Source organism: Psittacula echo (assembly GCF_963264785.1).
Source record: "Psittacula echo genome assembly, chromosome: 10".
Classification (NCBI taxonomy): domain Eukaryota; kingdom Metazoa; phylum Chordata; class Aves; order Psittaciformes; family Psittacidae; genus Psittacula; species Psittacula echo.
The window spans coordinates 6,736,674-6,760,198 of record NC_137741.1 but is presented as its reverse complement, the minus strand read 5'-3'; the positions used below and the strand labels follow the sequence as shown (position 1 = coordinate 6,760,198).

The window sequence follows — 23,525 nt, the reverse complement described above, 5'->3', positions numbered from 1 at the left end:
TGATAAGTGTTCTGCTGTGCACTGAAGCTATAACCTGCTGCTCAGTGGTTCCTTTCAGCTTCATTTCAAAGTCAAGTAATGCGTTTTTTAAATGAAAAAGAAAGTGAAGTGGGAAACAGCTTAGAAAACAGCACGTCAATAATTATAGGAACTTCACTTACACACTTAGAAGTTGTAAGCAATCATTTTGTTGTGGGCTACTTTCATTGCATACAGATTCTGGACAATGTGGCTGACCCTTAGGTAGGAGTTTGCAAGAGAAGAATGTGCTTCATATTAAGCACAACTTGGTGCTGGTGTGTTGTCACATCTGTCTTCTGCTCCCTCCATTAAAATGAACTACTTCCATATTCCTCAGAAAGCTGGCAGACAATCCTGATGAGGTGTGGAGTGTGTTGGTTTGGGGTTTTTTTCTGTGGCCTTCTGCAGTGCTGTGCTCCCCTGTTTAATATTCTCCTCAAAGTAGTGAATTCAGGTGGGCAGTTTTCTGAGAAGGCAGCTACAGCCTGCCTGGAATAAAGGCACTAGTGAGTAAGCATACAATAATATCTTCTGTTGTTGGGTGAATGGCTTTATATAAACCAGTGGGAACAGAAGCTTAAACAGCAGATCTAAAATGATCTTTTTTTTGGTAACACTGATTGTAGAGCTGTTCATACGGATGCTGTTTAGCTCACTGAGCATGACATTCATATGGTCATCAAGCAGACTTTCAAAAATTGATCATCCCTTTTCTTCATTGCGTAACATACTCCTCTGAACTGTAACATGTGAGCAAGATAACTGTTAAAAACCAGGGGAAAGCAATCAGTATACTTACAGTTTTGTGTCTCTTCTAGTATTCGTAAACAGTTCTTCTAAGATGTTCTTCTAGGAATTGCTGAACACAGAAACATTTCTATGTTGTAGGCTCTGCTATTGGATGAACTCATAATGCTTCAGAAACATTTGCTGTAAATGTACTCACAGTACATGATCTGCTGTACAAAACTATAATCATTCTGTGTTAAGACTGATAAAATCAAAGCAGATTGGACCATGAGAGATTGTTAGAATATGGGTCTTAGATTTTGCTTAATTTTTCAATATATTGAATAATTTTGATACAGATTGTAACAAATGGCTTAGTGTAATCTTGTTTGTTCTTTTTCAATATCTGTTCATTTGAGATCTTGACTGTTTCCTAATTCACTGACAAAATCTCAAATTCAGTAGGTGTTCATTGTATGTATGTATATGGTAAAGATATCAGAAACATCACCGTTAAAAGTAGTGTGACTTTGTTTCAATGACCTTGTCATATGAAAGCCACTAGGACTAGCGTAAGAAGTATGGAGAAATAATATGCTCAAAATAGAATGACTATTTTCTTTCATTCTTCTATTGCTGTTTGCTTTGCCATCACCTAGATTTCTTGGCTCTTACACTAGCTATGACTACTTGAAAAGGAACATCAAGTGGTAAGACTGTTGTTGATGTGAGGATGTTTTCAGGTGTCCTCTTCACTGTTACTTTTCATCACAGGCATTATGTGCACTTAAAACTTTAAACATGCAAATTTTGAAAGTGCAATCTGTGTCCAAAGTTAAAGGTATTTCAACATTTATAATTTCCTGGCTGAAAAAAAAGTCTGGACAAATATTTCTAGTATAAGAAGAATTGTTTTGAAAATTACATTTAATTATTATCTACTATATGCACATAAAGCTAGTGAAGCTTAAGCTGATTACATCTCTAATTACGATGGCATTGTTCAAATGCTAGGTGTATTTAGGAAAGTTGAACTTGAATGCATTGTCTTATTGGCTAATTACGCTTTTCATAAAAATCTACCCCCCTCCCAACCCTCAAAAAAAAAAAAAAAAGTGGCTTTACATTTTTGTCTTGAAGATCTGCTGAATTAGAGAACACGTTTTTGTTTAAATTACCCCAGAGGAAACTGAAAAATTAAGATCTTTTAAGAAATTATGCAAATACACCTGAAATGTCATCTGTCTTTTGTTTGCCATGGTTTGTGTTACTAATCTTCTTCTAAAGATTCAGTGTTGTCTTAATCTCTTGTGCTTATCAGTAGATGTTTTTATACTTGAGACAGGATATAAAGAAAATCCTATTTTAATATTTATAGGAAGAGATGGAAATCGGGTGATCATAGAAGAAAAAAGAAATTACAGTGGATGCAGGAGCTGAGACTCCTGATGAAACTAAACAGTCAACTGTGGGTTGTTTTCTTATTTCAACAGGGGGAAAACGACTGATAGTGAATCAACAGAAAGGTCTGTTGGTGAAAAACGCTATGAGCCAATCCCTCAAGTTACAACTCCTCCTCCTGCTTCTGCAGTCCAGTATACGCAGCCTCAGTCTATTAATAGTCCTGTCCTGTCTCTCCCAGCACATCATAAGCCTGCACTTTCTGAAGGTGAGCAGTTGGAAAGCTAACTTGTCTCATGTGGTAACACTTGTCAGATGCTTATGTGGTTGCTTTAGCACGTCTGAATTAGTAATTGTGGTGTTTTTAACTGAAATGTGGAATAATTATTAGTGAAAATAGCTTTTATTATAGTGAGATTGAGTGAAATAATTGTGAAATAATTGGTGCTCCTATCTGAAACTAACTTCCAGGTGTTAAACAGTTTCTGTAACTGTCTTTTCCATATGTAGAGGTCTCAGCAAAGATAAAGTAAAATTTCTAGTGCTTAGAGAATCTCTATGGTACACTGGTAATAATTGTAGGTGTCTGAAACTAGAAGAAAAAATCGGGTTTGTTTTCACATTGTAAGGATTGTCCAGTCCAGCTGAATTTTCTGTTTGTGTGAGTGCATGATAGCATTGCAGTACTGGTTTTTGGGTTTTTGTTTGTTTGTGGGTGGTTGTTTCTTTGGGGGGTGTGTGTTGGTTTTTTGTTGTTTTCAGTTTTGTTTTTGTTTGGGGTTGTTTTTTTTTTGTCATGGTATAAATCAGTCTAACCTTTTTACTGAAGGGTCGTACCATTGTATCCAATTTACCTATTTCATGAAACTTTAGATAACTTGCCTGAACATGCAAAATGTAGTAAGAGGATAAATGATCTAAGAGAACTAAACTGAACCTACATATATTATATAAAATAGATTAATAATTGACTAAAATGTATTCATATGACATAGTGTATGTGACTATACATACATTCCTGATGGGCACTGACAAGTTATGGTATTTTTATTTGCATTGCAGTTAACTCTGTGTCTGACCCTCCTCCACCTCAGAATAAGCCAGCAGTTTTCAGATCCTCTAGAGAGGACACTGTGCAGTCCACGTTTTACCCTCAGAAAAGCTTCCCTGACAAAGGCCCCATTAATGGAACTGAGCAGATACAGAAAACAGTCACTCCTTCTTACAACCGCTTTACAACAAAACCTTACACTAGTGCTGCAAGACCCTTTGAGCGCAAGTTTGAAAGTCCTAAATTCAACCATAATCTCTTGCCAAATGAAGCTCAGCATAAACCAGAGTCGCTGTCAAAATCTCCAAATTCTCCTCAACCAGTTTTGAAAGCACACAGCTCGTCACAGCCTCCTGAGTTTGATAGTGGATTGGATACCTTTGCTGTACAGGTCGACAAGCCTAAATATCAACCAAATAACGTTAATGCTGTGCCTAAAGCCATTCCCGTAAGGTAAGCTGCTGCTTTTTTCTTTCCACTAGCACATCTATAGCAGTTTATCTGTGAAACTTGTGAGAAGTGCAGATTTCCCTCTGTACTTTCTGTGCTTCCAATTTCTGTTGATATTATAGTTGAAAGATTATCACTGTAATTTTAATTGTAAAATCAGTGCTAGTCTCCTCTAGGCTGTGCTCTTCTAAAATGCTAGAGGCAAGTATGCCGTTGACTTTCAGGAAGAAAATACTGATAAAACTGCTAGGCTTTCTGTCTTGCATTCAGCCCTTCAGCACTTGAGGATGAGGAGGAAGAAGATGGACACACTGTTGTAGCCACGGCAAGAGGTGTATTTAACAGCAATGGTGGTGTATTGAGCTCTATAGAGACTGGAGTTAGTATTATTATACCACAAGGAGCCATTCCAGAGGGAATAGAGCAAGAAATATATTTCAAAGTCTGCAGAGACAACAGTATACTTCCACCTTTGGACAAAGAGAAAGGTAAGAGCTGGCTCTTAATTATTTAATTATTATTATGTTATTTAATACAATTAAATAGTAAACAGTAAAATAGTAAACAGTATTATGTTATTTAATACAGTTCTTTTCTAACAGCAAAATTAAATACAAAAATACTGTAATACACTTCAATATGTAACATTTCTGTATGAAGATACAGTGTACATTTTGCAAGAAGTTAATTAAGACAGGCTGAGAAAGCAAGACAGGCTGAGAAAGTTGGGGCTGTTCAGCCTGGAGAAGAGAAGGCTGCATGGAGACCTCATAGCAGCCTTCCAGTAACTGAAGGGGGGGCTATAGGGATGCTGGAGATGGACTGTTCATCAGGGACTGTAGTGACAGGACAAGGGGTAACAGGTTCAAACTTAAACAGGGGAAGTTTAGATTGGATATAAGGACGAAGTTCTTTACTGTTAGGGTGGTGAGGCACTGGAATGGGTTGCCCAGGGAGGCTGTGAATGCTCCATCCCTGGCGGTGTTCAAGGCCAGGTTGGATGAGGCCTTGGGTGACATGGTTTAGTGTGGGGTGTCCCTGCCCATGGCAGGGGGGTTGGAACTAGATGATCTTAAGGTCCTTTCAACCCTAACTATTCTATGATTCTAAGTGTAAGGGAAACAATAATTGCTCAATATTGAAAGTTGCAAGATGGAGGCCCTGAAATATAACTGGAGAATATTGAATTTGTAGACTTAAGTACTGATTTAAAACTTAGCTAGTGCACTAAAGAAGGTTCTAAATTAATTTTATATATCTTTGAAAAAACAGACTCCCTCACAGTGCAGGGGTTTGTTCTTATTAGAAATATTTCATCTCCCAGTTAGAAGCAAAAGCACTAAGCAGGAACTAATTTGAGTTTAATATCTAGAATTTACTTCAATACTTGAAAATACTTAGCTTTTTTTTTTTTTTCATGGTTTTGAAAAGTACTCTTTTATATAAATATTTTCCTGACAGTCTTATTCATAAAGGTTGAACAGTGTCTTTAGTTAAGCAACTTTTTCATAGTAAGTCTGTCTTTCATACCACTAGTCCAGTGTACATGCATTTTTCTCACCTGTCAGATTCTGGATTTTCAGGAAACTAAATGGGTTTATTTAATAAATTCGCAGTTAAAGCATTAGTTGCAATCTGCAGTTACTTTGAATCATTATAAAGTGAACATAAGGGTATTCATTAACTGAATAATCTTACATTAACGTTTGGAGTTTTAAACTGAGAATAGACCTATATATTTGCATCCTTATATTTTGACTGTTAGAATAAGGGTCATAGGCTCTATTCAGCCTAGTGTGCCATAAATCCGTACTGGCAGAACACTGCAGCTGTACCACAGAGAGAAATATGAACAAACTGCTTACAGATTTGGGGATTTGTTTGTTTTGATGCACATGCTTAGAAATTAGTGGCCAGAAAAAGCCCAAACCCAGTGTGATTTAATCATCGCAGTTGTTCATCCTTTTTAATTTAGAAATAATGATACATTCCATTGAAAAGCCAGTTGAATACTCTCAAAGAGACAATGAGCAACAGTCTAGCTAGGTGCTGTTCTTTACTGACAGGTCAAAAGGTTCATATTTTTCTCTAAATTGCTGAGTAGCTGTGCAATGTAATTACTAATACTTTGAACCTATTTCATGAAGAATTATTAATAGGTTTTTTTTTTCTCTTAAATACAGGTGAAACACTTCTTAGCCCGTTGGTAATGTGTGGGCCTCATGGACTAAAATTCCTGAAGCCAGTGGAGCTGCGCCTGCCACACTGTGCGTCTATGACCCCTGATGGTTGGTCTTTTGCTCTAAAATCCTCTGACTCCTCGTCGGGTATGCTGTCCTCCCTCTGTCCTTTTGGGGCTTTTGGGTGCTATCGTATAATTTAAGTTAATTTGGCTAAAGGTGATGCTGTGTAATACAAAGAACTCAATCATTGTATTTGTGTCAGACTCTCCCATTTCACTTCCATTACAAATGTCTTTCTTACATTTACTCATGGTGCCAGTTCATAGCTAAATCCATGATAGCAGAAAAAGAATAGTATCTCTAGTCTATTAAATATAATTGTATTTTTCTATTCTGTCTTCTTTCTTGAGGACTGCTACAGCTGAACACACTTGAAATGATAGTCGCACTAAAACTGAGAGGAAATTATATGTACCTCTGATTGGCCTTTGTAACATAACTGTTGTTTGTCTGTTGCTTAATTAACCATATAGGACTCTGCAAATCTTAACAATCTGCATGCTCATAAATCACGATTTAACGCTTGTTAACTGTTTCCACGTGTGCAAGTTGATGCTAACAGTTCAGTCATTTAAGAAAACTATAGTGTTCCGTAAAAGCATTTGCAATTCATTCTAATGTAGCTGGATTTTCCACAAGACTTTTCTTGGTTGCTTCTGCCTATTTCTCCTCTACTGCCTTTTACCCAGAATTTTCTGGTTGATAGTAAAAGTTGCAACTAGGTTGCAATTTAATTTACCTGTTCATTTTTACCTCACTCTGGCTTTCTGGGATGAGGGGAGAATGTGTTGGCTGAAATTGTCAGTGAGGAGCCTAATTGAGAATTCTGGAAACGTTTCAAGCAATTTCATGAAATGGCTGTGTGGTTACAGAGATTTTAAAAAGGAATATTTGCACATCTGGGGAAAAAGTCTTAAGGTTTTATTCAGCTACTTTCAAAATCTATGGTGGAAGTTTCAAACCATTACTGTGTATGTATGATCTAAGTAATGACTGAATGATGTAATTCTGTATAGAGCATTTAAGCCACCATGTATGCATATCTTCTGTCACTAATGTATCTATCACTGTCAACACCAAAGCACTGGTGCTTTGAAAGATTAAAGCATCAGTCCCCTTGATGGGGATTCAATAACCTAGAAGTATTAATGGCAATAATTTTCAGTTGTTTTTTACAAGCTATTATATGCACGTGTTGCATGCATCTATTTAACAATGTGAGTATACAATGGCAGTGTTAAACCCCAAACTTATAAATCATAGGGTCCCAAAAGATATGACAACTGTGTACAAAAGTGACACGACCTTCCTTTGTAACTAATAGCACCTGTTCATGAACTTACTTGAAGTGAAGGGAGAGGACTAAAATGATCTGAACAATAACTGAAGCTACTGAGACATTTTTCTCCCTTTACAAAGTGGGATGTGTGTGTGTGTGCGTGCGCGCATGTGTGGGTGAGAGCAAAAGCGTGTATATTTAAGCCCTAACACTTTCTGTACTGTAAATATAACACCACATTCTGTTAATCTGAAATGGGATGTATATCATAACATTGCTTTTTTTGAGACAAACTTTAAAATTAGGCAATTCTGTCTTATGATATGTAAGTAGACCATACTGTGTCTTAAATAAATAATTGTTTTCTCTCTTTCTAAATTAGTTGCTTATGGGACTCTGATTTTTGAGGTGGCTTTATAATAACAGCTTATAGAATTCTGGGTTTTTGCTCTCTTCAGTTGTCTGCCTCATCTTTTCTTGATGTATCCATGTTCTGTCCTAAAAGTGACATTCATTTGCACTTACTAACATCTTTCTGCTGCATTAAAGCTTTGTATACTGATACGTTAAACCCCTTCAAAAGCTTGAATGATGCTGGTATTAAAACTGACTTGGGAAAAAGTTGCCTTTTATGGCCACATTTATTAGAATGTATCTGTAAAAAATTCTGGAGGATTGTCTTTTTTTTTTTTTTTTTTTTCCAAAGCAGTTCTATGTAAGTATGGTAAAAACTTCCTCAACAGGTAGCGGATGCACTGGCTACAGTCTAATCCTTACTATGTATTTAGGAGGAAGGATTGGAAGATTGCCATTTGTTTCATGGGCAAGACTAGGACCTTGTTGTCCTACAGTCCTGTTTTGCCTTTCTCCCAAATATATTTGTTCATGTGAAGTTTTGGATGGCTTTTCCTACATCTGTAAAATGAAAACTTCTCCAGCATTATTGAGCTTCTTGACTGAAACAAGTAGCTGTTTGCACTTTCTAACTGTTTGCACTCTCTAACTGTACAAAGGCCACTTCTATTCTTTGTCCCCGCATCAGATGTTGACATCACTCTACACCAGTGCATTGTGTACTTCATTATGTTTTCATGAGTTCTTCAAGAAAATTGTGGAATTTACATCAGTCTTAATAGAGAGGTCTCGTGTTTGTGTGACTGGGTTCTGTAGCTTGTTGCACGTTTCTCAAGGCAGATCTGTTTCGGCCAAGCTGTCAGTTATCTGGAGGGCTTAAGAGAACTCAGTGCATATTTTCACTTTTCTACCATAGTGCAATGATAATACCTGGTATGCAGTGGCAGCATTTAGTAGTGGTTTTAGGTTTAGATACTTGAAAAACAGTTGGCTGTGCAGATGGAGTATAACCTTTGTCTGGTGATATGGCAGCTGATGACTTTGCCTTGTAACAGAATGTTACGCAGAACCTTTGACCATGAGTGGATAAGATCTCTTGTAAAGATGAAGTACATACCAGTTAAAACTAGAATTCTTTTTAGAATGTCAGTAATTCAAACTTCTAAATGAGTATACTGGATGTAGCTGTAAAATAACTACAGTCTTGTCAACAATAGTTTTCATAATAGAAAACTACCAGTGTGTCGTAACTTCTGATTTGACTTACCTGTGTTCGGAACTGTTTGAAGAAATTTCAAATGCATCCTACCCAGATTAGCTTTTAAAATGTCTTATTTTTCCTGGCACTTTTGGAAAGGGCCAGTGAATACCCGATACACTGTTAACACTTCTCAAATGGAAAGCACTACCTTGGTGCTGTAGAATGACTTGTATTTAACAATTCCCAAGTGCCACAGCATCTGTTTAGAATAACTGATCTTTCTTATGTTACATAGAAGTGTAAAGGGTTATTGTTTCAATAATAATATAAACTGCAGGGTTTAAAAAACAAAACAAAACAAAAACAAACCAACAAAAACCAGCCCCCAAGCAAACAAACAAAAAACCCAGACCAGTGTTGATTCAAAACTTAGACACTCCTGTCCAAAAGCTCGGTTGTTCAAGATGCACACTGTTTGACAGCAGATACTAAACACCAGCATTGTGTTTTCCTCCCACAGGTGAGCCCAAAACCTGGCAGAACAAGTCTCTTCCCGGGGATCCAAACTATCTTGTTGGAGCAAACTGTGTCTCAGTCCTAATTGACCACTTCTAAATACTAAGTTAGCTGATTGAGTAAATAATGTGAAACTGAGATGGACCTTATATATAAACTGAACCACTCTTTCAAGTATTAACTGTTCTCTAAGTGATAATGGATCTTAGTGTTTAAGCGTCTTGCTTTAACTAACAATGGTTTAGCAAGTACACTCTTTGAGCCATGGTCACAATACATGCCACAAGCAGGGAGAAGGGTACAGTGGGAACAAGGTGGGTTTTTTGCAGGTTCTATATGCTTTGTTTGGTTGTTCTTTCGTGGGTATTTTATTTCTTTATTTTTTTTTTTAAAGGGCACTACTAGTGTTTCATTGTTTAAAATCTGAAAGAACCAATAGAACTATATTCAGAGGACCTGAATTTGATTCATACTCACTGGTGAAAACACAGAATTTGGCCTGCATTTTTATGGCTGTGTGTTTGTAACTCACAAGACTACATTTTGGTCTCTAGTTTTTAAACAATTTCTGGTGTACATGTCCAATGAAATGGCAATCAACTTGGGGTAGCACAGTTCAGATCCTTTCCTCTGCTGAGAGGCTACTGTAAACATATCTACTTACTGTATATGGAAACATTGTCATGAGAACAGGGGGGAGGGGGAAAAGCATGAGGGATGACTATGGTTCAGTTGCCTCTGTGGATTTGTAAATTTAACCACGTTATTTCAGACCTATTAACCAGCAGGGATGCCTTACCCTCATGTTTTTAATAGTCTTAGCTCTCATAGTTCTCCGTATTGAGTTTGTACGGCTTTTGTGCTTACCTAGCATGAGGTCTCTCATTAGAGACTGGGGAAAAGAGGCGGGGGGAAAAAAACACAGAACAACAACTTGTGAGTTTGGTTTAGAGAATGAGTATTGTTTGTGTTCATCAGCCAGAAGAGAACCAGAAGAATATGATGGTATGTTTTCTGCTATGCATTTGAAAATTTATAGATGTGTTAGACTGCTTGTATATAATGCGTGCATACTACTTTTGTTCCTGGTTTGTAAATTAACTTTTATAAGCTTTACCTTTTTATATATATATAAATATATATAAAAACAAAGTTTCTTAAGGATATCTTTGTATTCTCATACCTTTTGAGCCTTGAACTTTGACATCTGCAGCAATAAAGCAGCATTTCTACAATATATGAACAAGGACATTTTTAAAAAAATGCACAAAGTTGTTACCTTTTAAAGTGCTGCATTTAAAGAATATAACTCGGAATTCTCTACTTTGATTAAATTCTTGAAAAGTATCCCTACTGTAATTTGTCATAAGGATGCTGTACTATGTGCCCTGAAATGTATTTTTTTACTAATAGACGATTTATTACGGCACAATGGCACTACTACTGTTTAGATAATATACCACTGCATTCTGTTAATGAGTTATTAGCTATTCAGGTGTGGCTGATTTTTTTTTTCTCTGCAGTTATTAAAATTACACGTTTCTAAATATACAGAATAAAACTGTTTTTAAAATAAAGGAGATTGTAGTACATTATTGTTTTGGAAATGCATTTATGTGAAAATGACAACTTTCATTTTTGCCTATGTAAGGAGACAGCTGGAGTCTGCCTAATGTTTGTACACAAAGCAGAGCTCTTTTGTGGAGTGAGTTGGAGTTGTCTACACCAGGGCTTCTGAAATGATGAGTGTGGATCCATGGGAAATACACGGTACAAGTAGGAGTGGTAGGCTTGTCCCTTGAATCACTCTGTTGGTGCTAGTGTGCTTGTTATACCTACTCTTCCAAATAACTTGGGTAGTGTTGTAGCATGTAGATTTACACATAGTCTAGTTACACAGTTTTAAGGATATTCCTACAGACTGCTGTTATCAGGGCTGTTTGGAGTACTCAGTGGCTAGTTAGAATTTATTTTAAAATGAGACTATGGAAAGAGTATGTAACCTCATGTGTCCATTCTGTACTTCTACTGACCAGTTAGTTTCTAAGGCATACCTCACCCTAGAAGATGCATTCACTACTATTGTTACTAAAGCACGCAGAAAATTTGACTAGCAAAAAACCTGTTTGTATCAGGATGCTGTTTTTCGTTTGTCTTAGTGATGAGATATTGGTGGTATTTTTTTGTATCAGCAGAAAGGGCTCAAAATGGCATGCAAAGCATCTTGGAGAAAATTCTAATGCTAAAATTTCTGGACTGTTTACAGTGGTGTCATTTGTGTCCTGGGCCTCCCGAGTCTAGTATGCTGTAAAGTGTAGCTGTCCTGAGTTGCTTTTACTGTAGTGATCCAGATGATCTTTCTGCTCTTCTTTTGAAGAGGTCAGGGTCATGTCTTCATACCAAAATGAAGAAGAAAAGGACAGCTTTTGCTCTGCTGTCTTTTCATAAATGAAATGACAAAGTTGATTGTGTTAAAAAATGTGGCAGTCCTCTCCTGCTAAAAGCAGCTTGTCAATGGAGTTGTCCTTTGCTGTCTGCATTTTGCTGTAGGAGCATTTATCTAAGTGGCTAATTGAAACCACATGCATATTTTACTTGTTGTTAAATCCCAATGCTTTTGAATTAAGCCATGGCCATGGAGAATAACTGAGCTAAAAGAACATATTTTCTCATTTTAAAATAGCAGTGGTTTTGAAGTCTTTATCTCTGCAAGAGGTTACCTTCCTTACCTTCTTTATGCAGGTTAGGCTCTACAGGAGGTAAGTTCACATGTAATACTTCAGTTTAGTCTAGTTCTCCATTCACTATTTATTGTGAATTTCAAAACCAGCCTCTCCCAGTTATTCCTGTTGGTCTCAGAGAAGTACTGCAGCATTAGCACTGCAAATTTGATAATGTAAAATAATGTAAAAAACTACAGCAAATTTAATAATGTAAATCTTAAGTCTTACACTTTATAACGACTTCAGTGGTGGAATCAGTGGCTACAGGATTGCTGTTCATCTCCGACCTCAGTTCTTGGTTAAAATAGCTTTGGTTTTGTTTGTTGGGGTTTTTTTTTGTCTTTTGGATTGTTTTTTTAAATTATTATTTTTATTTGTTGTGGGTTTTTTGTGTGTGTGGTTTCGGGTTGGGGGGGTTGATTTTTGGGGGGTTGTTTTGTTTTGGGTGGTTTTCTGTTGGGTTGTGTGTGGGTTTTTGTTTTGGTTTGTTTTTTGTTGGTTTGTTGGGTTTTTTTTCCAAAGCAATAACTGAATATTCAACTACAGGTACACAAACGTTACAGGTGTAAAAATGTGGGGCTCTTCCAGTGCTTGCCAAGAGCAGGTGAGGCCCAGCATAAACTTTGGAAGGTTTGGTTGGTGGGAGCAGTGTCTGGATGTTTTCACTTTTGGACCTGGGCTCTGCGGAGCTTGAGAGAGCATTACAGGTCTAGAGAGCAATATGTGCCAAAACAAGCACAGATTGCAACTGTTGGTGGGGCCACGCTGTTGGGAGGGTTAAGGCCTCACCAGCTTTTCTGTCCTGACACCTTTGGTGTGGGATCAGCAGCTGGATGTTTTCACTTCTGGAGCTGGGCTCTGCAGAGCCTGAGATAGCTGGCCTCAGATGGCATTGTAGGTGGAGAGCTTTAGGTACCTAAGCAAGTGCAGATCCCAGTGTTGGTGGGGTTGTTACAGCCTTTGATAAGGAAAGGTGAGGCCCAGCAACAGGCGGCACCTTTGGTGTCGGAGCAGTGACAGGATGTTTTCACTTTGTGGGCTGGCCTTTCAGGACCTCAGGAGTGCTATGCAGAGAGGCATTACACAGAGAGAGTGTGTAGTGCTTTGAACCCAGCAGCCATGTAAGTATGATGTGATGGGAAGGAGAATAAAAGGAATGAAAAACCCAGGGCTTGAGACCAGTGTCATAACTGAAGTACAGTACAATGCTACCACCACTACTACCACTGCGAGTACAATGATACGGGAAATAACAAGAGGAGGGAATATATAACGGGAGGGGGAGATGAACAAGCAACCTCCAATTGCTGAAAGCACGAGCCTGCCCCTAGTGCCGGAACTAGCGCCTTGCGCGGCGCCATGCTACTCCCGCGCACTGCGCATGCGCCTGACGCCGACGGCGCGCCGGCGGGTCCGCAATGGCCAAAAGACCCCGTTCCCGCGAACGGGCGGTGGTGGTTGGTTTTTCCTTGGAGGAGTTAGCAGCGAGGGTCGGACAGTGACCTTCAGCCACTGCATGATCGCGTGGCTGCTACCGTGGAGTACACGAACGCCATAAGCATGTGCGGAGCACGGGATGCAGTACCGAATTCTGGCCACGCGACGGCAGCAGCGATCGCCGCTCAGCGACATCTCGCCTCCCCTACCTGCAGTACCGAATTCTGGCCACGCGACGGCAGCAGAGTGCGGAGAGCAGCGACACATCGCCCCCCTTCTGCAGTACCAAATTCTGGCCACGCGATGGCAGCAGAGAGCAGAGCGCAGCGACAAACCGGCCCCTCTGCAGTACCGAATTCTGGCCATGCTCTTACAGCAGCGAGCGGCGCTCAGCGACACACCGCCCCCCCACCCCCTCACCCCCCCACCCCTGCAGTACCGAATTCTGGCCACGCGATGGCAGCACAGCGGCGCTCAGCGACAACCCCCGAACTGCAGTACTAAATTCTGGCCACCCGATGGCAGCACAGAGCGGCGCTCAGCGACACACCGCCACCCTCTGCAGTACCGAATTCTGGCCACGCGATGGCAGCACAGAGCTGCGCTCAGCCATTGCCCCTCCCCCCTCCGCAGTACGAAATTCTGGCCACGCTATGGCAGCACAGAGCGGCGCTCAGAGACAACACCCCCGAACTGCAGTACCAAATATTGGCCACGCGATGGCAGCAGAGAGCGACTCAGCGACTGACACCCCACCTTGCAGTACCGAATTCTGACCACATGACGGCAGCACTCATACTCTGTGGTGAAGAGGCTGCCGCGTGAGCAACGACCACTCCTCAGCCCAATTTACATCTTTCAGGGACATCAACTACTTACAGGGTGGACGGTAACTCTAAAATGGAGCAAAATGAAACAAACATTTCACTACTCTGCAGAAAAAACCTGAGTTCAAGCCCTTTGCAGCAGCAATGGGAACATGTGCAGCACAATAGTATTTATTATTTTTGTCCTTCTGAAGATATTTAGTTGCTTTGATTTGTGGGAATTAACACCATTAACGCCTTAAAATCCTCTGCTCAGTTCAGCTGGTGCTGTGACTGCCCCTCACACCTTCCTTCCAGCTTCAAGGAAGAAAGTTATGGTCATGCATGTGACTGGTTAATTTGCATAAATTGATAATTATTGCTTTATTTTGCTAACCTGTTAATTATCCTCTGTATTGTCTGTGTTGATTGAATAGATTGCTGTAACTGTAAAGACAAATCAGATTAACAAATGCTAGAAGACTAGAGGTATGTCAGAAAATTAGAGAAAGGCAGGAAATCATGCAGGCTAGGCAAGCAAAAAGGAAAGGAAGGTGAATATGTAAATGTCAGCGGAGATACATCTGTGCAGCTGGAAAATGCCAGGCTGGAGAAGAGGAAATGAATTAAAATATTACACGAGTATCTGCAGGCTTCTGCTTCCAATGTAGTCCTGCTGACTGTCTGGAGCCAGAGGACCAAGTGGCAGGGACTTGGGTTTCATAAAAAGATTGCTTTTACTCTTGGGTCTTTTAATCTCCAAAGGTGGAGGAGTTTGAGACAGATACATTTCAGAACTGCAAGTACATGGCAGCTGCGTTAGATGCGGGTAGGTGGATAATTCTGTAAAGCAAGTTTGTCTGTCTTAGAAATCAAAGTTGAAGCCCTGAGTTAAGGAAGAAGACTTGTGGCAAACAGGTTTGTGATAGTATTTAAGAAAGTTTGTATTACAGTCTGACTCTTAGATTATTGCCAAGGTGAATGAATGATTTGCCAGTAATTACCAGCTGGAGAAGTTTGATGTTGCCTGAGGGCTGTTCCAGTTTACACATGCAGGTTTTCCACAAATGTGACAGAACTATGCGACTTTTCCCAGTTTCTTCTTCAGGCACTGGTTTGGGGGTTGGTTGGTTTGTTTGTTTGTTTTTGGTTTTGCATGTTAGCAAAGGGTTTAACCTTTTTACACCTGGCAAAACTGCTGTAGTGTATGTGTCTAATCATGTACGGTCAGTCATTAGAAAAAGTACTAAACTGTGACTCCTGATTAATTTGAATGTTTCAGATATATATAAGTAGATGTAAAACAGGTGTCCCATATGAATTATCATTTCATCTAAGAACCAAGGTTATTTTAATAATCCTTAACTCCAGCTCACCTGTGTTTCTGTGCTGAACAGTCTTTCTGATTACTTCAACCATCCAAACTAGAAAAAGCTGTGTTCATTGAGTGTGGGCTTTAACTAAACTGGCATGAGCAGCTTGCCTGGCCTTTAACTTATGAAGATTATCCACCCTATGCCGCTGAATAAAACTGGAATGTCTCAGGCACCAGTCGTTAATTTCTGGTTCTCCAAGAACAATCATTTTGCCCTGAGTTTAAAGCTTTTACTCATCTACAGATAACAAGTGGAAAGACTGTGTATTTAATAAGCTACTTGGTAGGAAGTGTATCTACCCAGGTAAATAAGGGCATATTTCTTTTCTTCAAATTTTTGTACTATACTTTTTGGTTAACACCAGAGTTATTGCTGCTTTATTTTTTGCCAGGTTCCCTTACCAAATAGCTCGGATGACTCTTAACAGAAAAGCTTTTATAAAAGGAGAAATCAATAAAGACCAGACCTGGAAAGTTTTCCCTAATGTTTTTATGGTTTTTACCTTGTAGCAATTGGAAATGTGTTATTTCCTTTTTTCCCCTTTATCTTTTCAGTAATGTGTACATGTTTAAGAAGAATAGGTAAATACCCACCAGGGGATTAATTTCTGCTTCTGTGTCCTTTACAAGAAAATCCACAATCTCAGCAAGATACTTTGAGGAGTCTACAATTTAAATCACCAGTTAATATATAAAACAGTGTCTTGACAGTTTTATTTTTTAAATGATATTAAGAATTTCTGAGCTGTTTTTCTCGGCCAACTAAGTCTTTGACTTCTGTTCTATAAAAAGAATTATTTTTTTCAGTGAAGGATAAAAACCTATTTGCAGATGCTTAAAATAATTCTTTAACTAAGCTACTAAAATCCAGATGTAATTTTTAATGAAATACTGATATTGTGCACTATTGAAAGTGGTTGCTTTTTGGGACTTAATTTCTTACCGTAGAAAATAATCCAATAGACTCTGGCGCTGTGAAATCCAATCATTTTAAAAGACGGTATGAAGCAGATACTTCTGCCATGTGTTTTACTCTTGGCAATGGGATGAGGTAAGCAATCTGATCACTGCTAGCAGTTCTATATATATCGAGGTGCTGCACATTTTGAAATTTTATAGAAGAAAAGTGGCACGGTTTAACGCACCAAACTTCTGTCCAAAGCTTCATGTATGGTATTGGATATATATTTTTCCATGTTTTAATTTCTTAGACCAAACTCCCAATTGAAAATAGTTTTGCCTACTTCTACTAACGCTTGAAAAGAAAATACCAGGTGGTACCTAATTTTATGTAATTTCTTTTTATTTTTGCAAAATGATTACATTTTCTGCCAGGCCAGGGACGGGGGCCTGGGAAAGACATCTCTCTCACTTAAGAAGGAAAATAATTCTGACTTTTAGGTTGCCTCTTGTAAAAGCCACAGGGCAATCTGCTTTTCAGATTCGTGACACGTACACAATTTCAACTTCTAAGCAGTAGTAAAATGCAGGGCAATTATCTTGATTTCAGTGCTGTCTTTAGCACTCCAGGACATTCATCAGGGCAGCCAATCACACAGAGAAAGTAATTCCAAGGTACATATTTCTGAAGAAGAGACCCAGACTATTTTCAGCTTAAAGCTTGGAAATAGTTTCATTTTTATCTACAAAGCTTTCCAGTTTAAAACCCCTTTGTCTTACATACGGAAATAAATCCTATGGGTTTATATATGTTTAAATTATGTTGCTAAAGGATGCTATTTTTGTAAAGCCGACTTTGATAATCCTCCATTTAAAGCCATGAGAAAACAGAATAACAATGGGTATAAAGTAATGGCAGTTACTTCCCTTTATTGTCTCCTTCTGGTCTTCTACTGCCTGATTAGGGTAACAGACCAATACATAGGTACAAGACGGTGCATTCAGGAATCCACATGTAATGCCAAGTCCCTAAACTGATAAGTGAGAGAATTGTTCCTCTGTTGCACGATCACCCTGCCAAAGGCAGCGTTCTGCAGCCTACAAGTGCAGATGTGACAATTCTCTTTATTTCTGTTAGCTCTTGGAAACACTTTGGGCATTGGTTTATTACAGGGCTCTTGATGATTGTGAGGTAGATGCTCTTGATTTTAATACATCCTTTAAAAAAACTTTTGGAAATAGACACTTGTGTTTCAAGCACAGACAGAGCTTAGTCAACTTCTGCTGATCTTCTTTTTGTATTTTTTACATTTTATATTCTTTTACTATTTTTATTCATAACATTTTTGTACACAGAATCAGGGTGGTTTGTGAATTCTTCAATCATTCACTTCCACAAAAAAATGCTGCAAAAGATGGAACTGGCAGTGACACTATACATACGAATTGCAAAGTGAAAATTTGTCTGTAAAAATGCAACGGATGCTTTTATTAGTATAAAGGGTGGGAGGGATTATTTACTTTGTGAAATATTCTTAGCTACAGGTCTATCAGAGATAGTTGTCCTGTTTTAAAGAAAAATGTTGAGTCATCAGAGGGCAAATAACACAACAGCAGTGCCACTGTAATGGTTAAACAAGTCTACAGGCTTAACCCTACAATCCTTGCTTATTCTGGTGGGCAGTGGCATGTGTTGTCTTTGACACATTTTAGTACCTGCTAGCAGAATTTATTTTTTTTCTTATTTTCAAATTATAAAGCTGGTGAAGCAGGGTACTTCCTGCAAGATGTGATTACAATTGTATGTTGAAGATAAGTAAAGCAGTCTTTGGTATTTGCTGTCTTGCCCTCTTTTCTCTTCCTGCACTTTTCAGAAGATTAACTTAAGGAAGATTGACTGCTAAGTGGAAAGAAATGCAAACTTAATTTTTAATTCACTGGAATGCCAGCTTCTGTTGCATATGAAATAGAATGTTGTTATATGGTGAATGTGATATGAATTCTTATATGCTGAATGTTGTTGCATATTGTTCTAAGTCTGATGAGGAACAGCTTTGGAAACTAGGGTTGTTTAGTCTGGAGAAGAGAAGGCTCGGGGGGGACCTTACCATTCTCTACAACTACCTGAAAGGAGGATGGAGGCAGGAGGTGGCTGGTCTTTTCTCCCAAGGAACAAGGGATAGCACAAGAGGTAATGGTCTCAAGCTGTGCCAGGGGAGGTTTAGACTGGATATTAGGAAAAATTTCTTCCCTGAAAGGGTGCTCAGCCATTGGAACAGGCTGCCCAGGGCAGTGGTGGAATCACCATCCCTGCAAGTGTTCAAAAACCATGTAGATGAGGCCCTTAGTGACACGGTTTAGTGGTGGACTTGGCAGTTCTGGGGCAACAGTTGGACTTGATGATCTTACAGGACCTTTCCAACTGAGTTGGTTCTATGATTCTGTGCTTAAAAGTTAGTGAGAATTTGTTGCCCTTCTGTTCTGCCAGTGATACAGACTTCTTATTTAGATGTTTGTACCCATAAACCAATTTCATTACTTCTCTAAAAATGGTGCAGGCTGTGTAAGTTGTAGTGCCTAACAAGCTATTTTCAGTACGGGGCTAAAGATGTATGAAATTCACTGAAGTTGAAAGTGGGGTAGAATAATCTACCAGTACGGTTTCTAGTATGAAGCAGTTTTCTGAACTGGTTGCGAGCTAGTCTACACTGACAGTAATGAGGCAATTATCATAGAAGTGGGATCGTTACCATGTTGGCTTCTGAGTTTAGATGTTTTTTAATAGGCTAATAGTAAGGTCCTATATCTAGTGTTCTTCTGGCTGTCTTTAGGAAATGATAAAATTATTTGTTAAAAATTAGTATATTATAGTATTCAAATATAAACATGGCCACTACAAAGCTTTCGTTAGTACAATTCCAGCAGAAATTTCAGTAGTGCATCCCACTTTAAAGTACACTCAATGATACAGCATTGAAAGCATTTTTAAAAATCTATTCAGCAAAATAACTTAATTTAGAGTTAGGGACAGTAATACTCCCCAAATTGCTCTTGGTTCATTCTCAACCAAATCCAGCAACTGGGAGACTACAGAGAGAGCTAAGTGTATCCAGAGCTAATTCAGATCCTAAGCAACATCGATTTACACCTGAATGCTCTGGATGATTGGAGTAAATGAGATGTGATCTCAACTCTTGCAGATCCCTACTGGAAGCCAAAATATTTTTTTTTTCCTGTTAGCCTTATTTTGTTATATTGGAAGCAATGTACGCACTGATTACCTGGCAGCTTACCCATGTCAGGTTGACAGCCACCTAATGAGCGTGTGGATTTGCAGTGCCAGATCCTCCTCTGGACTGCCCACAAATATGGGTTTTGTTTTATGTGCCAGTTAGAAAGTCCTTGGAAATTAAATTGCTTTATACTTAATGAATATAATAATACCAGCAAAGGGAGTTAGTGGGGTGTAAATTCACACCCCAGTATAGTGAGTCCTAACTTCTCCAAGCCCTAAGGTCATTTTACTCCTAAATGAGACCACCTAGCTAGAAACTTTATGAAGAATAAAGGCATTTAAACCTCTAATTGTCCTGCTGTTGAATAACCTTAAGCATTTCTGGCTGGTTGGGGAATGAGCTGCTTAATCATGAGGACTGTAGAGGTTCAGTTTGGTTCTCGGTTTTGTTTCCTGTTGCTATCCTCCTTCACTCTGTTTGGCAGAATATTGTAACACAGACTCTTCCTTGACTCTGAAAGGTATCTTTTGAAGTAGTGTTTCCAAAGTTGGATAGCAAATGGCTCTATTTGATTTAAAAAACAAAAAAACCCCACACAAAACATGGAAGTTATTTTGTGTGAACTGGTATGAACAAAAATTCAGTGTGATCTATTACCATACATCCCCACCTGCCTTCTTCTAGCTGTTCCACCTGGGCTTTCAGATGGGATGTGTCAGCAATGAATTCAGAAGTATCAGCTGAGGCTGAGTAGTGGGCCAGGGGTGTGTGTGGTGATGGTTTCTGACTGACTCCCATTCTGTTCACGCCTAGTCTGAGGAACTAAGACATTGTAAACTGACTCTCCTTTTGATGACATGTAGTATTAATTTAGTACTATTCTGAATTAAGACTAAAAACTTACAGCAAAACAGCTGTCTCCTCAGTGTAGTTTTCTCACGTGCTTTTTGAATCTGTTTAAAAATATTACTTGTACATGTGCTTGAGCAGTATTTTAGCCATGTTGGGGTGACAGCACTATTGCCTGCTATCCTAACTTCTTTTGTGGAACAGCCAGCTATTTAAGTTAAAAATGGCAAGCTGCCTTTTTTTGGTTTTTTGAGGGCTTTTTGACACTTTCCTGTCAAGGCACAGCTCCTCACTACCACCTCCTTAGGAAACAAACTATTTTAGGCAAAAAAAAAGTTCTTGAAAGAAAAAAGACAGGACCTCATGAAAAAAGATTTAAGCTTGGTTTTCAGGTGGTGCTGGGATTTATTTTTTGTGAGAATACTGCACTATTACAGGTATGTAGACTACACATACCAATTCCTGTATAAAAAAAAAAATACACTGCTATAGCCAGTCATGGCACTATAAACGCATTAACCCCCCAAATAGTTTCACTGCCTAAACTATACTGCTGTATAGTGAGACAATGTTCTTGGTTTAGGATTCTCTTTATTATACGTAGGCCTCGCTGTTTGCAGGCAATAGGTTACCCCTGTGATTTCCCTTCTGCAGAAAACTGGCTTTGAAATGTGCTTCAGGTGTTGAGGGTTACTTTGTTGCGTTGGACATTGTTATCATGAGCAGCAGCGCAGAGGCTTGTTCAGGTAGCTTTGATACTTACTTCTGCTAAGGCTTGGTTGTGGTTCGCTGTGGGGGAAGGAGGGAGGAAAAAAATAAAGTTAAAATGACGCTAAGAACTGTGCCATTTGCACAGCATCAAAGAACACACCTGGTGTCCCCCCCGCACGAAGCCCCGGTGCGGGTGGTTTTCTGTTCGGTGCGGGAAGATGGAGCCTGCCGCTTTCTCTCGCCCAGCACGACTCGCCCCGGGAGCTGCCGGGCTGGGCCCCTCTCTTCGCACATGACGCTCCCCTCACAGGGCCGGTAGCCGCTGCTCCTCCTGCTGCCGCTTCTGCCCGCCATTGGCCGTGAGCAACCCTTCCCCTTCCCGCCTCTCTGACACCCCTGCGCGGCAGAGACTGGAGCCGGAGCGGAGTGCGGCGCTCCAGCTCTCCCCGTGCGTGCGCCCAGCTACCGGCGCCGGGCCGCGGCCGCCCCCGCCGGCGGCTGAGGGCGAGCCGCGCCCGCGCGCTGTAGCCCTGCAGCCTTACCTCCTCCCCCTCCCTCCCGCGCCCGCAGCGGTGAGAGGCGACGGTGGCGGCTGCCCTTTTCCCGCCCTGCCGTGCCCTCCGGCCGGGGCCGCGCACGTCGCCCCGAGCGGCAGGGCAGATCGTCCTCCATGCGCCGCGGCTGCCCGCCGCCCTGCAGCGCCCTCCCCGCCGGGCGCAAGGGGCAGGAGGAGGCGGTGCCGCCCGCCCGCGCCGTGAGGGGCCCGGCGGAGGATGCCGGTGGGCGGCGGCGGGGCGGTGCGGCCCCCCGGCGGGGCGCGTTCCCTCAGCCCCACCGGGCTGTCCCGCAGCTTGTCTCGCTTGCGCGAGCACCACGCCCGCTCGCGGGCCATGCTGGCCTTGGGGGTCACGCAGATGGTGCTCGGCTGCCTCATTGTGGCTGTCAGCTTCGCCGCCCTGGCGCTCACCACCTCGGCCCGCGTCCGCCACTCCTGCCCCTTCTGGGCCGGCTTCTCGGTGAGTCGGGGCGCGAGGGAAGGGGGGCGGGGGGCAGCCGCGATGTGGAGCTGCCAGCAGCGCCTTAAGGCTGCGAGTCCGCACCTCCAGGTGCGACACGGGCAACGGCGTGTTCGGGCGTCGTTCCCCGTCACTTGGGCAGTCAAGAGGCGCGGGGCCGGAGCGCGAGGCGGCTTCCCCGCTCCTCGGCGTGTGGGCGCGGGGCCACCCGGCTGCGAGGCCGTCAGGTGGGAGATGCGCGTTCTTATATGCCGTGTGCGCTACGGTTCCTTCGACCCGGCCGGTCTGTGAGCCCGGCAGCCGTGTGATCGCACTGCGTTGCCTCTGGAAGCATTAGCCAGAGCGATTTGTATTTTATCAACAGCTTTGGATCAAAGTTGGGATAACAAATAACCTTTGGCATTGACTCAGTGGTTGTTATCAGTTTCACTGGTTGCTGCTGCTGTCCCTGGCATTTTGTGTATGGGTTCAGATTTAGATGCTGCCTGAGACTTCACCCTAAGGTACGGCTGTTTCTTAAGGTCTTAGTGTGAGATCGTGCTTGGATGGGAATTCAGTCATGAGGTATGTGGTGCTGAAGGGGGTAATAAAGTAAGATGAGCACGGCAGGAACAGGTTTTAAGGTGTACAATATGGAAGACTTCTCTGCTGAGGAGGAGAATACGAGTGCACTAGGAGGGCTGGAAAGGCCTCTGGCTTTAGGGTACCTAAAAGGCCTGCCATGGGAGAGTCTGGGATGAGCCCCTTGGGAGAGGCTGTTGGTCCCATAGGACTGGGTATCTGACAGAAGAACTCGTTTGTTTTGAACGAAAATGCCCAAATCTGGGTACTCCTCTCTCCTTTGTGTTTTTCTTGTAGACTTTCCATTGTTTCCTGTTGGCATAATTAAAAAAAAAAAAAAAAGTTACTCTTTACTCAGGTGGCCTCACTCGATGCTGATTATTAGTGTTTGCATGTGTGCATGGGTGCACATATGGATGCATTAGTGGCTCATCAATGTTTTTCTGATACGCAGTGAACTGGGACTTCACAGTGACAAATATTTGACATTTCTGAAGGCTGTAGTAGCAAACTGCATTATTGGTGAAGATTTGCTCCATTTAATTTAATATAATTTTGGTTTCAGGTGTGTCTTTTCAGGCCCTTTAGTGGAATGGAGAGTTTTCAGTTTTAAAAGTGCTTGGTAGACACCAGAACTATTAGATAAATTATTTGGGTTATTCAGTC

At 40.8% G+C, this 23,525-nt stretch overlaps 1 protein-coding gene across 1 annotated transcript in view; it reads left to right on the top strand.

Moving 5' to 3' along the window:
- TJP1 (tight junction protein 1) overlaps positions 1–9,677 on the top strand; it is a gene marked incomplete at its 5' end in the record, with an annotated part of 158,640 nt that extends 148,963 nt beyond the window's left edge. Inside the window, 5 exon segments of the mRNA XM_080626152.1 lie at positions 2,244–2,419; positions 3,214–3,655; positions 3,923–4,140; positions 5,836–5,979; positions 9,250–9,677. Of these exon segments, the coding sequence (XP_080482278.1) occupies positions 2,244–2,419; positions 3,214–3,655; positions 3,923–4,140; positions 5,836–5,979; positions 9,250–9,344 (1,075 nt within the window). The 3' untranslated portion in view covers positions 9,345–9,677.
- Positions 9,678–23,525: the final 13,848 nt, after the last annotated feature.